The sequence below is a fragment of the Candoia aspera genome, chromosome 1, assembly GCF_035149785.1.
Source record: "Candoia aspera isolate rCanAsp1 chromosome 1, rCanAsp1.hap2, whole genome shotgun sequence".
Classification (NCBI taxonomy): Eukaryota; Metazoa; Chordata; class Lepidosauria; order Squamata; family Boidae; genus Candoia; species Candoia aspera.
The window spans coordinates 330,613,970-330,630,969 of NC_086153.1; the positions used below are offsets into that span (position 1 = coordinate 330,613,970).

At 39.8% G+C, this 17,000-nt stretch overlaps 1 protein-coding gene across 1 annotated transcript; it reads right to left on the reverse strand.

The window, feature by feature from the left end:
* Positions 1 to 3,414: 3,414 nt before the first annotated feature.
* Positions 3,415 to 16,916, reverse strand: HAUS8 (HAUS augmin like complex subunit 8). Its single transcript, XM_063290680.1, has 11 exons — positions 16,818 to 16,916; positions 16,682 to 16,731; positions 16,388 to 16,443; positions 15,587 to 15,686; positions 13,872 to 13,955; positions 13,164 to 13,234; positions 11,160 to 11,234; positions 10,897 to 11,055; positions 6,581 to 6,722; positions 4,887 to 5,028; positions 3,415 to 4,003 (listed from the first exon to the last, which is right to left on the reverse strand). Exons 1-11 carry the CDS (start codon positions 16,841 to 16,843, stop codon positions 3,883 to 3,885), a joined length of 1,026 nt encoding a protein of 341 aa, XP_063146750.1. The 5' UTR covers positions 16,844 to 16,916; the 3' UTR covers positions 3,415 to 3,882.
* Positions 16,917 to 17,000: the final 84 nt, after the last annotated feature.

Here is a 17,000-nt window from a genome sequence, read left to right on the forward strand (position 1 = left end):
CGAATGGGGAGCTGTATCAGGCACTACAGGAAAATGCTGGAGGAGGATCACTTTAATGGCCAAGGTGTCAATTCATACTGCACTGGAAAAGGCAATGGTAAACTACTTCTGTATTTTACCAAGAAAACTTCATGGATAGATAATATAAAGGGATGGGCAGTACAGTGTGGGATGATAGCCTCTCAGGCTACATGACTCTCAACAAGCTACTGAGGAAGACCTGAGGATCTTTCAGAATACTAATGGTATTTATGTGGCTAGTTTAAAGCCTTTGAGGTATCAAGCTGCTGATATTGCCATGCAAGAAAAGAGAATCCAAAGTTGTAAAGCTAGAATTACACTGGGAAGATGGAATGCAAGAAGCATGAAGATGAAAAGCTCAGCACAGTGAAAGATGAAATTAATCAACTACACATTGAGAACTTAGGCATCAGTAAATTGAAATTGACTGGAATTGGAAACTTTCAGTCAGGTCATACTGTTCACTACTCAGGACATGAAAAGCAAAGAAGGGACAGTGTTGCTTTCCTAGGAAGGACATAGCAAATATACTACTCAGGTACAGTGCAGTCAATGATTGAGTAATATTAATTAATTTCACAGACAACCATTTAATGTGATTTATCCAAGTTTATGCTCCAACCACTGACACAGAAGAGGTTGATGAGTTTTATGGTCAAATTTATCCTGAAATTGACCCAACATGCAAGCAGAATGTGCTGTTTGTGGTTGAAGACTAGAATGCCAAAAATAATGAAAACATACTCTATGGCATAAGAAACTGAAATGAAGCAGAATGACATCTCCGTTTCTGCGAATCCAATGATTTCTTCACTGTTAAAACATCCTTCAACCAACCAAAATGATGCTTATATACATAGACATCACTAGATGGAGCACACAGATACCAAATTCACTGTATTATTGATACAAGGAAGTGAAAGAGTTCAGTTACGAAAGCAAAGACCTGGTCAGGGGTTGACTGTGGAACTGATCACAAATTTCTCATGTGCAATTTCCAAGTCAAGCTGAAGCAAAAAGCAAAGGCAAACAGTTTCTACAACATGATCTAGAGCATATACCCACTATTTTCAAGGAGAACATCAAGAATTGTTTTGAAATCCTGGACCTCATTGATAGGGAACCAGAGGAACTGTGGAATGAAATCAAGGAAGTTATTAAGGATGAAAGTGAAAAAGTTACCACCAAAGACCAAGAAACAGAAAAAAAAAAAAAGCTAAACTAGATGTCAGAACAGTGGAAATTGCCAAGAAGCAGAAGCCAAGAAAGACAAATATCTCAGGATGGAATTTAACAAAAGAATTTCAAAGAACTGTTAGAAGAGACAAGAGGCAGTATTACAATGTCATTACAAGGAAAGTTTTCCCATCTTCAAATTCAGGCTACCAACCTTAGATTGGTAGCTAAAGGATGCCAGTAGACAGAAAGTAACTGATTCACAGAATATCAATGATATATAGTGAAATTCTGTAGAGTAGATATATCAACATCCAATGTACTGAAGAAAATGCTTCCTACTTACAAGAACCTCTAGTGCTATAAGATGAAGTTAGATCAGCACTCTGATCAGAAAGCTACAGAAATTGATGGTGTATCTACAGAAATAGGGCATGCAACGAAAGAATCAGTCATCATACATCTTTGTTGTTGCTCAAGGCTTTCATTCTGCCTCTTTCCATGACTACCTTAATAGCTTGTTTAGAAAGCCACTTGGATCTTTTCTACCTTGAAATACTCTGCTTTGGTTTTCACAATGTTTCTTCATTCTTACAATTCCTCAGATTCCATTAAGTTAAATTCTTTCTGTCTTTCTAGACGTATTTTATTGTCAAGTTAAACCTACTTTACCTTTCTAAATTTAATGCATATATTTGACACAAATAATTATCTGTTCCAATCTGCACCTGGAAATGTCCTGGCTCCATTGCATCCCTCTGTAATCTACTTCTTAGCCCATCTGATTTCAGTGTCCATCTGCTGCTATCCATATGCAGTCTTGAAGCAAGGTGTTGGCAATAAAGAATTGTTTGGCAAAAGCACATATTTTTGTTACATCTTTTTTGAATATCATTGCCATTCCATTCTTTGATATAGATTTGCACCATATATATATATATATGTATGTATGTATGTATGTATGTATGTCATCTGAAGTAAAGCATCCCATTTCAGTTCATCCAGCTTATTCCTTAGGCATTCAGCATTACATGCTTTATTTTCACTTTCATAGCTTCAGGTTTTCCTTCATGTTTCTCACATACCAAATTCAGATTGTGTTCTTATAAAACAGGGAACTCTTCTTTCAATACTGATACCATTAGTGCTCAGACTTTGTTGTGGTTTTGTTCTGGCCACGTCATCTCTTTTCTATTCACAAAAATTTTACATCATTCTGTGCTAAGAGGACTTGGGATCTTATTATCTACTAATGGAATATCTACAGAAATATGCAAAGCAGAAGAACATCTAAAGGTTCTAATCAAACTTTGCCAGCAAATCTGGATAACAACAATGGCCAACAGAGTAGAAGAGTTCAGTCTACATAACAATACCATAGGAAGCAGACTTAACAGTGTGTGCAAACTATCACACAAAATTCTCAATTTCAGAAGCTAACATAATAATGTGTAGGATCATCTAATGTATATCAGAGCCCTACAGAGAAAGGGAGATGCCAGATTCTCAGGCTGGTTTTCAAAAAGGCTGAGGAACAAGAGATATTATTGCTAATGAAATCTGGATTTGTGAGAAAGCCTAAGAATATAAAAACATTAATATTGTTTATTGATTACAGAAAGGCTTTTGATTGTGCCAACCATGTCAAGCTGTGGAATGTGCTTAGGAAAATGAGAATCCCAGAACATCTCATTGTCCGCACATTAAACCTGTACATAGGACAGGAAGCCACAGTCCAGACAGAATATAGTGAAACAGATGGGCTCCAGACTGGCAAAAGAGCAAGGCCAGGCTGTATATTCTCCCCTTATTTATTCAACCTATATGCTTAATATATATTGAGGGCAGCTGGATTAGAAGATTAGCATATTTTTAAAATTCAACGTGAATAATTTGTGCTATTCTGATGACACTACTGTGGTAAGTAAAAATTCAAGTGATCTGTAAGTTCTAGCAGTGAAAGTCAAGGAGCACAGTGAATAAATACAATTAAGATTAAACATACAAGACCAAACAAATGACAACATATATCAGCCTTAGAATTGACAAGGAAGATAATGAAGTGGGAGATAGCTTCTACCTTTCAGGAACAACTATCAATAGTAAATAGACCAGCAGTCAAGACATACACCGCCACAGCCCCCCAAAATCAGACTATTACTCATGCTTGATCCACAATTACCCGCTTTTGTGTTTGTTTTGATTATTCTGTACACTATAGGCAAGGTATACGTTCATTTCTCAAATTATTTTGAAAATATTCCTTCAAAAGCTAACATTTGTATAATGTTACAGGGCAAGAAAGAACCCATTCCAATGAAGATTACTGTCACCAGATTTGCAATGAGAAAATTGTTTTAATACAAAAATGAAAGAATCCCAAAGTGCAAATGTGTCCTAGTTTCCATTAGCTGAAATGGCACCAAGAGGGATGAGGGGAAGAAAGTACATCTTGCACCTTCTTTTTTCTGTGCACTTTTCCGATTATATCCTGTTTTTCATGTCAGACAATCAAGTTTCTCTTTAAAATATCCTCCCCTCTCAACCAATTGTAACAAACAAGAGTAGAAAATGTTACCCCACCTGGTGTAACATATTTCAGTCCTTCTCCAATAGGAAAGTGAAAGAACAGAAGGACCAGCCTCCTGTTTCAGGGACGAACCCACCAAGAGCTATAGATTGGGTCTAACTAAAGTACAGTTGCTTCATGGTCTCCAGACCCAGGGAGTCTTCACACACTTTCTGATAATGGAGCGAGGCCTCCTTGCTCACATCAGCAGACAAGTCCACAACATGCGCAAAGGTCCTGTGGGGAGAAGAAGGGAAGGGAAAAAAAGTAGTTAAAGCAATTATATGAACAGACTTAAAATTTCTTCAAAAGAACCTGTGAAAGGAATTAAAACCTTAACAGCATAGGTTCAGGCAGCAAGTGCCTGGGGGCACCATTAAACCTCCAGATACTACAGCTGCGCCTCACAGGCTCCTTGCCCTGTCTTTAAAGGTTCTTTTTATCAATAACAAAAATTAAGTAGGAACTTGGCTTGATGCAACACAAAACATGAATTATTGTCTTCCAGTAAATGGGTGTTTTGTGACTCACCATGCCCACCCTGGGAACCATTATGAATAGGCAAATCTGCCATGTCAGCCATTTTGTGAGTACATCATCTTCTCTCAGATTTTCAAATGTATTCCCATTTCTCATTCCCATGAGAAAGCATCTCATAGCAACTATGAACTGATAAGTGCACTGGCAGGTGGCCATGGCTAAGCCGAGCAGTCTAGGAGGCCAATGGAAGGAGTGCAGGTGAAAGAGCCTGATCAGCCAATCTCTAATGACCACTAATGCTACCTTGGATTCCTACTTAAAACCCAAATGAAGACTTGAACTTGAAATTGTTTCAGTCTAAATTCTCATTTCAATCAATTGAAGGATCACTCTAACTTATCTTACGAAAAAGGCCTGTTTTAACTGAAACCATGGCAGAAAAAACATCCTAGGGAGCTAATGTAGTAAGGGGAGAAGACAATATAGAAGCTATTATTTGTCTTGTTCTTCAAACATTTCTATTCTCAATATAAAAGATGGGACTTATGAAACAAAATATGTTATCACCATGTAATCATCACGGCATGGAGATATTCTGCACTTTTTTTCAACATAGATTCTTCTACACCTTCCAAAGTACCTTGGTAGCTCTGCATCCAGCTTCAAGGATGCTTCCTCTAGCTCCTTCATGACATTCAGCACTTTGGCGTTTTCTTCAAAGTTCTGTAGCAGAGCTTCATTCAAAACCTTCTGAGTCATAGCCAAGCTCTTCCGCAAATCAGCTATCTCATAAAAGTCAAAAGATGCAGCTGTCAGCTCACACAACATAATCAAACTTGGCTGCCGTGTTTAAACGAGCTTGTAAAGGATGACTTTCCTACTCAATAAAATTTGCATCCATGTAATCCAGTGGGGAAATTTTTTTCTTTCAGGCCATTAAAATGTTTTGATTATTTGTCAAAATTCTGTAAAATATCTAAGATAACTCATAAGATAACTCATGTTATAACAACTATAGAATGAGAAAAAAAAAAAGTAATCATATTTTCACCCCAGATTTCACCCAGAGGGCCCAGAATAGTAAAACAAAAGCTTTGTTATATATCACCAAACTACAGTCTTTGCTTGCCACTCTTAATAGTGAAAGATAAATCAGAGTAATTTGTTTTGTCACGATGCGCTCCAACCCAATGCTCACTTAATCAGCACCACTGATTTCCTGACTAAAAGAAGCAGATAAAGGAAACTCCAACAGGGGCTTCTGAGGTAACGATTTTTACGATAAAACGAGCCATCACTGGAAAGGTTCTGTAACGCATACATATTTGCTACTGAGCACTTTTGCACGCAAAAGGCTCATCACCAGTGAAAAATACAAGAATTGAAGGTAAACTACTGAGAACCACTCTCTATATTCATATGCACATTAACGCATGATTTGATTAACCATGGGTATTCAAATTAACCCAACTGCCTAAGGCCATAGTACTCCCAAACCTCAACGTAACCACATTGGCTATGTTCACATAATATACTGAACCACAAGCTACCAAGCCACGTTTTAGTCCAAAGTGTTGCCAAATCTAGGAGCAAGATAAAAAATAATCTTAGTATAAAGCTGTTTCCTATGATTCATGCAGGTGGGCATGTAAGTGTGTAAAGCTATCTTGAAAGGTGCAATTTCAGTTATTTGAAAAGTCATAAGCAGTATCTACTGAGATTTCAAAAGACAGGAAACTTTGAGGGCAGGCTTACTGCCACAAAAATCTCTGTATTGACTAACGGAAACAGAATGACTTATGTGCATACATACTGTAAGACCTGATGGGTTGTATAAACTTTTATGAGAGCCGGTTTGATGTAGTGGTTAAGGCATCAGGCTAGAAACCAGGAGACTATGAGTTCTAGTCCCACCTTGGGCACAAAGCCAGCTGAGTGACCTTGGGCCAGTCACTCTCTCTCAGTCCTAGGAAGAAGGCAATGGCAAACCACTTCTGAAAAACCTTGCCAAGAAGACTGCAGGGATTTGTCCAGGCAGTCTCCGAGGATCAGACAAGATTGAAGGGATTAAAAAAAAAAAACTTTTCCAAAGTTTCATGTCCCTTTCTGCAAAATTGGATTATCAAGAGGCTCAACATTTCTGTCAGTGTGAGGTTTACTACCACCTTAGCAATAAATTCTGGTAAATCACTAATAGAATTCAAGATGCAGATGCATTCATACATGTACAGGACCCATCCAAAAACTTCCCCAATATAAAAGCATTTCTCAGCAGACCACCAGTCAGCTGCCCATCTATTTGCTAAGAGATATATCATTATGGCAATTCCGTACCTAGATATTGGCCCATGTTTTCTTCTATGTAGATATCCTTCAGGGGCAGTTCATGCCTTGTTGTGTCCAGGGCTGTGGCAAAGTGCTTATATTCCTCCCTAAACTGTGCACATTGTTCAGAAACAGGCCCAAGTATTTCAAGCTGGAAACCAAGTGTGTGGAGCAGGGAAGAAAGATAGATCATGCAAATTAGTCATAGGAGGCAAATGAAACTAGAACTAAATATAGTGCTCCACAATACATTTCAACAACAAATTTCACTACAACTGTACAGATAGTCCTCAACCTACAACTGTTCGTTCAGCGACAGTTCAAAGTTATAACGGCACTGAATGAATGGTGGTTACCACCAGTCCCCAGAGTTCTGGCTGTCCCAGCACCCCCACAGTCAGGTGATTATGACCTGGGCACTTGGCAACTGGTTTGCACTTAGGACTGGTTGCAGCACCCTGTGATCAGGTGTTCACCATTTGCAACTTTCCCCAGAAAGTCAATGGGGAAGCCAGCAGGGAAGGTCGCAAGTTGCTAGGGTAAGTCTCCCTCACCCGTGCACCCTCCCCCAGTCACTTTGTGCTCGCACTGTGGCCACTCATGCATCCTCCCTGACGCGTGCACCCTCCCCAACCCTCTTGCACACCCCCTTGCACAGCCTCCCCAACCTGCGCCTCTCATGCATCCCCTTGCATTCTTGCGCATCCTCCCCAACCGCACCTCATGCACCCCCTTGTGCACCCTTCCCAACCCATGCCTCTTGCGTACCCCCTCACACCCGACTCATAACTCTTGCAATTCCCTTGCACCCTCCCCAACCTGCATGTCTCGCCCACCCCCTTGCACCCTCCTTGACCCGTACCTCTCACGCGCCACCTCCCCAACCCCCTCACCCCCCCGTCATGCACCCTTCCAAACCTGTGCCTCTCACGCACCCTCTCACACCCTCCCCCACAACCCCTCGCTCCGTCCCCCACCTGTCAGCAGACACTTACCTGTACCACTTTGGGACGTGCAACTTCCTGCCAGCTTCCCCACTGACTTGGTTGTGGCAGGCTGGCAGGAAGCTGCCTTGCCAATGACTGTAGGATTTGGTTAACAGCAGCAACTGGGACTGCAGGAATTGCTGTCGCTAAGCGATGCAGTTGCACTTTACAACCGCAACTCTTAGCAATGAAAATTCTGGTCCCAATTGCCCTCCTCAATTGAGGACTATCTGTAATAGCAGGAAAAAATTACCTTGCCTATTGCTTCAGCAGCAAGAACATCTCCCTACTGAATGATACTAGTTTTCGTAATAGCTATGATTATGCTATGATGTGTAGTGTTTTCAGTTTACTGGAGAGAACATTTCCTGTTTAATCACTGCATTTGCTTGAATGAATCATAGAAACAGAGGTAGAACCAAGGTCATTTAGCTGAACTTACCACTGAGTGCAGGATCAGCAATGTAAAATGCTCCTTTAAGTACCCTGGCTCAACGTGCTCAGAGGCTGTTAAGTTGCTGCTCAAATACTTAGAGTAAACAGGGATTCTATCTCCCAAGTAGTAGTTCCACTGTCATGGAACATACCACTAGGGCAGCTTTCCCCAGTCTGATGCCCTCTCCAAAAGTATTAAACTTCAACTCCCATAATTCAGTTGGGATTATCTGTTATACGACAAAAAAATGGAGCTTGATTAAACCTGAGAGAGTATCTATCTATGTTTGAGCAGAAAATAACCTTTCTAAAAACACTGGGTATTTATTTACTACATGACTATGGGTCACCTTGATGAAAAAATTACACTAGAATGATCTGTTCATTTACAAACATGGCTAATGAAAGGAGTTGTGCCAGAAGAGAAAGACACTTCATTCCAAACCATCAAAGATGAGCATAGAATGGCAGGGAAGACAAAAGATCAAAATGATCAAAAGCCAAACCACTAATTCTGACGAAGGTATTATAGAATATTGTTATGTGAAGATACTGTTCTAGAATTCAAAACAAAACAAGTTGATCCAATGTCTCCCTTCCAAACAGGGAATAAAATGGTAATAATGTCTAGATAAGATTTATTAAAAATTGCTGATCAGAGTCCAGCACACTGTTTTGCCGAATAGTAAGTGTAAGGACCAAAAATGGATAATTCACTTCTTCATTCAGCTCCTTCTGCAACTTTCTCTTCAACCATATACTGTAGTCTTACTAACATCTTCTCATCAGTTTTTATCTCAACAGGTGAGAAGCATGACTGGTCAACAGTTCTTCCTACACTTGCACCTAGGAGCAAATTCCCATAGAGACTCTGCTATTTTAATCATTCTTAAGTAAGAACAATTAGAGACAAAATTCAGGATTATAAATCTAATTTTCTATTATGTGTATAACCTGTAACTGAACAAAAGCAATTACAAGTTGTGTTTTGCTGGTGTGAGATGCCTGAGTGAGAACTGGAAGACTGAACTATCCCAAAAAGGTGATTGAGCCAGAGATATGCATAAATTCTGGACATTAGGATCCAGAGATTGAGGATAATAAAATGCACCGGGGGTGGGGGTGAGACGTGGTTTGTGTCACAGCATCTACTGCACTTAGATATCAGTAGCGACTTGCATACCCGACTCTACAATTTAAACTACTTGGCAGAAGTAGTCTTGGGGCCTTCCCTCCTGTGGCAAATTGCATTCAACCAAGCACCTCAAGAGTAGGAACACTATGTGGAATAGAGGGGCACAAACGGATGGTGAGAGAGATTCAATAGTTCAGTTGCCATTCTGAGTTGACTTTCTGTGCTCAACCTTTCCTGTACTAACTTACAGTAACCTGAACAAACATCCTCTCTAGAACAAAAGGATAAGATATATTCCTAGTAGCCCCAATTAAGACATAGATACATTTTTACTCCAATGAGAAAGCAGAATAATCAGTTGTAGACATCTGAGCAGTTTGTGCTGGAACTGAGAGGTATATTAAAGGGGCAGTTATAGAATCTATAGGTCTACACAACTGTTATAGAAATGCACCCTGTTGCCTTCTGTGGTTAGTGTGGTTACTGGAGACAAAAACCTTAAACTGGCTTAGGGCAATGTCCGTGTCCCTACTGGCAGGGTAGGATGGGACCTGAAATCCAGCACATCTGGAGGTGTCCAGGATGAGAATGATTGAACTAATTTCTCTTAGTGCTTAGCCAAAAATCTGTTTTCATTCAGGTTTCATCTACTGGTTCACATGTAGCCTTCTGAAACAAAACAGAACATGACTGTTCCATCTTTTTCACGGTACCCTGCATGTCTTTCAAACCTGGGCAAAAACATTTGAAATAACATTTCTTCTTAAGCTACACATTTCTTCTTCATATCTTTCAATTGTTACTGTAAAACTGGGTTCCCTACTGATATATTTTATAACATAGTTTATTACTGTTACTTGCTGTGGTAAGGTATGTGGATTTCCATTTGTGCAAAGATGGTTTATAAATACAGTAACTGGCTGCACCTCCTTGGGTCCTATAATGGCCCATACTGCAACTCAGCTTGCTTGCAGAAGCCATGGACCGTCAGACTACAGAGTTCAGAAGAGCTAACTGTTTTTTCTCTCCTCATAAGAATACTTCAGCACAGCCCCACATTATTTAAAATCTATCCTATTCTTCAACTAAACTTACTCCAGTTTTTTCCTTCTACTCTGTCTCACAGGCCTATTTTTAGTTTTGTTCTAGATTTAGATCTCAACGACTTGTTCAGCAACCATTCGAACTTACAATGGCACTGAATGGATGGTAGTTACAACCAGTCCTCATACTTATGGCTGTTGCAGCATCCCGCAGTTATGCGATCGCAATTTGCAACCTTCGGACAAGTAAACTCAACGGGGAAGCCGGCAGGAAGTTGCAGGTTGCAGTCACAAAGGTCCCCGCTTAATGATGGCAATCAGAACTGCTGTTGCCAAGCGACATGGTCACATGGTTTTTCAACTTACGATGGTGTTGCTTAATGATGGAGTTTCTGGTCCCAATTAGTGTCATTAAGCAAGGACTACACATGTATTTATTTTGATTTACATATATCACCAAGTTAGTAAAAGCCCTCAAATAATGAAAAAACCTAAAAAACAATGAACTGACAGAAGTCGAAAACAGAAAAGAAGGGGGAGACACCTGTATTCATTATGCTTGCAGTACAATGCAAGGATGTATTATTTATCCATTTATAGAAAAGTCATTTGATTAGAAATGCTTTATATACTTCCCAAATCCAAGCTTTGCTTAGGAAGCTTTGGTAGACATTAATCTTGATGTTTTCAATCTATTCTGCATATATTATGTAAAACTAGGCAAACCTGTCTCTCTAGTGCTTCAGAGAGCTCTGTCTCTTTCTTCAGATGCTGCAGCTTATGCTTTTTTTCATGTGCGTTCCTCTGAAGTTTCCCCACTTCCTCACACAGCAGTAACAAGTTTCTTTCAGCTTTCCCCTCCAGAAGGGCAAGGTTCTTCTCCATCTGTTACAACAGAGCATCTCTAGATTCAAAACTATGTCAAGATGTTTCCAAAAAATGTGTTTATTCTTTAAAGTAGTCTTGTATTTAGGCTGTTGAACTATTACCTTTATGGAGGCATAAGTTAACAGCAGCATCTGAGAGTCCAGCATCCCAATCAGATCATCTAAATCAGAGGATACCTAATAAGGAAGCAGAGATATTCTTCGCAGTCTGTAGACAAAAAAGTGGTCACACAACAGGACTGTGACTATTTCCCAATGGCTCCAGAAAAGAAACTCAGGTTAACCCATGGTAGATATGCCATTACTGACTTTTCAGGAATAGGAAGACTATCAAAAGAGATTTCAGCCTAAGAAACCAACCTTTTCATACTGTTTCTCCTATTCTCCCTAACTGCTATATCACCTAATGTAGCACACCCTTGCTCATCTGGGTTCAATATCCCCCTTTAAAATGTGAGGATCTTGTTAGAGATATCTTGTTAGAGATACTGAATAATCATCCTTGGTTAGAATCTGGAGTTAATGTGTTCTTGGAAATATTACAATTTAATGGTGGAATGTATGCAAAACAGCCTAGATTTAATCCTTGGTATCTTTAGATAGGGCTGAAAAAATATCTCTGAAGAGCTCCTGCAAGTAAAGTATATGATGCTGAGCTGGATTAAGTACTCAGTTTATATGGCAAGAAAAAAAGGGCCGCTATGTTCCTAGCTCTCTTGGCTCAATTTTAACTCCATAGCCTGGTCTCCCTCCTTCTGCCTGTTACTCCTTGCAGGCATGCTCATCATAGAATGGTGCCTTGCAGGCACCATCACAGAGCATGGAGATGTGTCTGTTACCCAAAAATCAGTAAAATACTTTGGACATTATTGGTTGTTCTACAAAAATATATACTTCATTTGTTGTAGCAAATTTATACAGTCTTTAAGTGTATAACCTGAAATATGACATTAATTTTATTAAATCTTAGATATTTTTCCAGCAGTCAAAGCAACAATACTTAAATATTTAGAGAGATTATAAAATTCACAAAGCACAGTGAATGTAGCTTACATGTCTGTATTGATTCTTTTGATCAATATGGACATTGCAGTAATCATACTATTTAAAAAAGTAGTAAGTTTGATATAGTTCTCCTTGATAAAGATGCACCAGAGGTTTAAATATGTGGTGACCATTAAGATGGCCCTGCTGGGACACACCAAAGGCCTGTTCAGCCTAATAAGTGAATATCCCACCGCAGCTGGTTCTGGGAAGAGTACCACTATTGTTTATCAACATTATAACAAGTAGTGGCTTGTAGCCTCTATTAATTTGACACTTCCCCTTTTATTTATTAGATTCATAGGTTGCTTGACTCCATCATGATTCTGGGCAGTAAGCAATATGAAACAAGGTAAATCAGTGACATACAGAACTCAGAAAGGAAGGAACAACAACAGAAACAACAAAATCCAATAAACCAATCATCCCTTAACAGGTCTGCAATCCAAGTTTTAAGGACTCATTTGAATACGGTTGGGGTGGCGACCAAACAGCTCTCTGGGGGAATGTCATTCCAGAGGGGAGCCCGCATGACAGAGAAGGCCTGCTTCCTGTTATAGGTGATAACGAGCACTTTGACTTGCACATACTGATAACCAGTGCAGCTCACAAAACAGAGGTGTTACACAGGTATATTGTAGCATGTCCATAACTGCCCATGCTGCTACATTCTGAAGCAGTTGCAGCTTCCAAATGGTCTTCAAGACAGCACACTGCAATAGTCCAAACTCAACCAAGCATCTAGGTTAGTGGCCATCATGCACCTGCTACAGCAATATTTCTCATGAATTAGGCTGAATAAATTCCTCATGTGGCACTGAGTAACTGAAGGAGTCTCTAGAAGGAAGGCCAGTGTGAAAGATCTGCCATTATCACAAACACAGTGGAAATTAGATATAAAGGCAGTAGGCTGGCATATGAAAGCAGTGAGTCCCAAGAAAGAATTCTTCTGATTCCTGCACCAAGAGCTGCAATAGGAAGCCTCAAAATATGGTCCCCTATTGCTCAGAATTACTCACTCAAGGTTTACTTTGCAGCAAACAATTAAGTTGTTTTACTTACCGAGATCTGCTTCTTTTTGGAAGGGCCTTTAATACTGAGCTTTGAAACTGGTGTCTTATAGCGGCTTTTTTCTGAAAATAAAAAGGCAAACACAGATGGATAAAGGAATGAGGTCAATTACCTGTATAATATTTTTCAGCTACTTACTGAGAATCTATGGGTAGAAATGTTTGCTTTAAGAAGGTTGAAGACAAGGGTGGCCTATAGTAAACAGGATCTTTGGCATTTTAACAACATGGAGGGAATTCCAACAGGCACTCATATTTCATGCTGTATAGTAAGCTCTGCTTACAGAAACCTTTCTCCATACCTTGATTAAAAAGGCACAGGAACTATCAAATCTTTCAGAGAAAAGCAGGAAGTTAGAGATATATCTAAAAAGGAAGGATACTAACTGGATTCTATATTGCTAGTTGCAGTTAAAGGCAAAACTCAGACATGCAAAGTCATGTTAGTTTTACCAGCAGTCCCTCAGAGTGGCTAAGTAAGAAAAGCAAACATTAATTGATCCAAACAGCTCATTTAGATTTGATCTACGCAGCACCATTCTGCTTAAAGAATCTTGGTGCTACATCAAAACATGTCATCTTGAGTGCCTGTAATTCAATTTAAAAATAGATTTCTGCATGACTTTGGCAGTAAAATCATAAGCCTGCCTTATGTGCAACTATGCTTACATTCAAGTATACAGCTCAAGAGCACACGTACCGTTAATAGCTGAAACCTCCAGTTCGGGTCGAGAACTCTCATGGCTGTCCAGAAAAGTTGACTGTAATACACCGGGCGTAATTTCTGCAGAAAAAGGGATGAAGGATTTCCCCCCCCCCTCTGGGATTCTGATTAACTTAACTAGACCAAGGTAGGGAACCTATTTTTGACTAAAGGGTTGAACTGACTCCAAGAAAGTTGGGGGTCACCTCCCAGCAGTGGTTTGGCTATTGAGTCAAGTGGACATATGACTTTCAGTACATTTTTTCCCACATATCCCCACATTCTTTTTTTCCTCTCTCTCTCAGGCATGCATATCCATTAGTATGTTTTAATAGGGACTAGGGCAGGGTTTTTCAACCAGGGTTCCATGGAGCTCTAGGGTTCTGCGAGTGGTCCCTAGGGGTTCCCTGGGAGATCACGATTTATTTAAAAAATTATTTCCAATTCGGGCAACTTCACATTAAAGAGATAATTTTCATTCTTTATGTTTAGTTTAGGAACACTGTGAATGCATATATACAGGCCTACACATGAAACAAATATAATAAGTTTGTAACTTCTGGCCTATATTTGAGCCTGCAGGGGTTCCCCGAGCCCTTAAAAGGTTGAGAAAGGTTGGGGTTGACTATTTTAAAGCCTACTGCTGTGTGTATAAATTTCAAGGGGGGAGCTTAGCTGAGAAGGGACCATATACTCTTTCTACTAGTGCCTTCCATAAAAACATCCTGGAATTAAGCTTTAAAAGAAGCTCCACTGAAATTATGACATGGAAGGAGTAACTTTTCAAATAAGAATTGTAGAATTAGGTAGGGTCCCCACAACATTCCTCTCTAAAAACCACCATATATTGCAGTGAAGGTTTAGACTAGCTCCCACTGCCCACAATCAAAACTGCTTTAAATCCTAGCAGGTGAATACTTCCTCAGAGATAAGAGTACCCAGGGGCCTGGAAAAAGCATGAAGAGGTTCAGAAGTGCAATAGGTCCTTACTAGCTGCATGCAGGACAAAAAGAGAATCTCTGCAGGCTAAATTAAGCCTAAGGAAAGTGAGTCCAATGTCTACTGCAAATGAACAATTCTAAAGCATATTCAAAATGAATTCCAGGATTTTATATAACTCTTTACTGGGCAGACTCACTATCATGTTCATCATCCACTCTTGCCAAAATATTGCCAACAGGAGCTCCCCCCATACTTCCTTAGTCAAAAATAATAATGGCAGACAAGCTTTCCTAAAACATAGCCAACCCTGCTATAGAATTCTGAACTACTTTTGCATCTAGCACCTCCAGGGGAGTGTTGGGTATACACTCCGTATATGTAGCAATAGTTGAATTCAATCAACCCTAGTGAAATTCACAAAAAACCCTCTTAAGTCAGGGATGCATAACCTGTTGCATTAAGAGATCCCTATTTGGCCATTACACAGGTCGCCAAGCTGCAACCTCCCAGAAAGTGAGTAAGACCAGGGCCATACTAATTGATTTAGTATAATTTAAAAGTATCATTGGAAATAATCCTTTCTCATTCATCATATTGAATGTTATAATTTGACAATAACTTCTAGGAACTTACATCCAAGGCCAGAGGATAAGAGTTCTTCGGAATGCTTCTCTGAATATTCTGCAACTATCAAAACTAGAAAGCTCCCACTGTAGGCATTTGGTAAAAAAATGCAGACGACTTCTGGGCTGTATAAAGCCAAAACTTACCTACTGAAGCCTTGTATTTCTGAAATTGAACAGATGGTCTCTTTGGAGATCCAACATTTCCTAGACCTTTTGCAAGGGACAAATTGGTGTTTGAGGTACCCTGCCAGTTAAATACATACATGTTGAAACTAAACAATTCACTCTTATTTGATTGCTACTGTTTGGAGAGAAACAGTTGTTTTTACATTGCAGGTGGTTATCAAAACAAATCTGAGCCTTGTATTATAGTTATATTAATACATAAAACATACTTTGTATACATAAAACAAAACCAGCCCCTCAACTTTTTTTTTACTTTTGCATCCACCTTAACAGAGTTGTCCCTAAATTTTGCCTCTCTGAAGTAGCCATTTATTTTCTCGTATTATTTATGAATTCCCTGATATATTGTGTTGTATACAAATTAAAAAATAAACGTTTGCTCCTGCAGGCTCACAATCTAATAGACATGACAATAAAAGTCTTGCATTCATTCACTCAGATAACAATAATAAACAAAACCTGAAACCTGTTATCAGGTGATATTAGCACTGCAATAAAAAAAATAGCCCTTAAAATTTACAGGGCATTAGTTAGTAAAATGTTCCCTTAAAATAGAGAAGCAGCAACTTGAAATTCTATTTTTTTAAAAAATTAGCAGGCCAGAAACTAACATGACTCTCCTCTTATATTCCCCAAAAGCTATGGAGCAGCATTTTCATGCTGGCTGGGGAACTCTGGGAGTTGAAGCCCACACATCTTAAAGCTGCCAAGTTTGAAAAACACTGCTATAGAGCAAGGTGTTTCTAATGCAGTCCTCACCTTTCCAGTTGCTTTTTGATCATACTGCAGGTAACGGGATGGCACAATTCTTCCCCCTAACAGAGGAAAAATTGAAAGAGAAACAATGAGATGTAATTAGTATTTGTTCTATTACTAACCATGAGAGAAACAGCTTTTCCAGGGAACACTTTATGGGAGACGAAACCCAAGCCACTCTTGACTCCACAGAACGACTCCTGTGCAAAGCGATATAAATAATGTGTAAACACGTCGTGCAGCGGATCACGTGCTGGTTGTGGACCATGAAATCTACTCCCCAATGCCACTACTCACCTCTCTGTTTCGGTCGGGCACCCGTCTCCATTTCAGTCGTGCCAGGCCCCCTAGAAAGACAATGAACTTGGGTGAAAGGAAAGTCAAAACCCAAGCCTCCCCACTGCCGCCATCCATCCTTCTCTCCACTCCTCACCCGCCGACCGGAACCTTTCCCGCCATTTCCGTCGAACAAACTCACGACTTTCCCACCCATGAAACAAATAAACCCATGCGCATGCGCCCCGGCACTCGGTTGGAAGGGGCTGCCTGAGCCACCCGAAAGCCGGAAGCATCGAAGCTAGAGCGTCTCACTTTCAGGGAGTGTCTCGGGTAATTC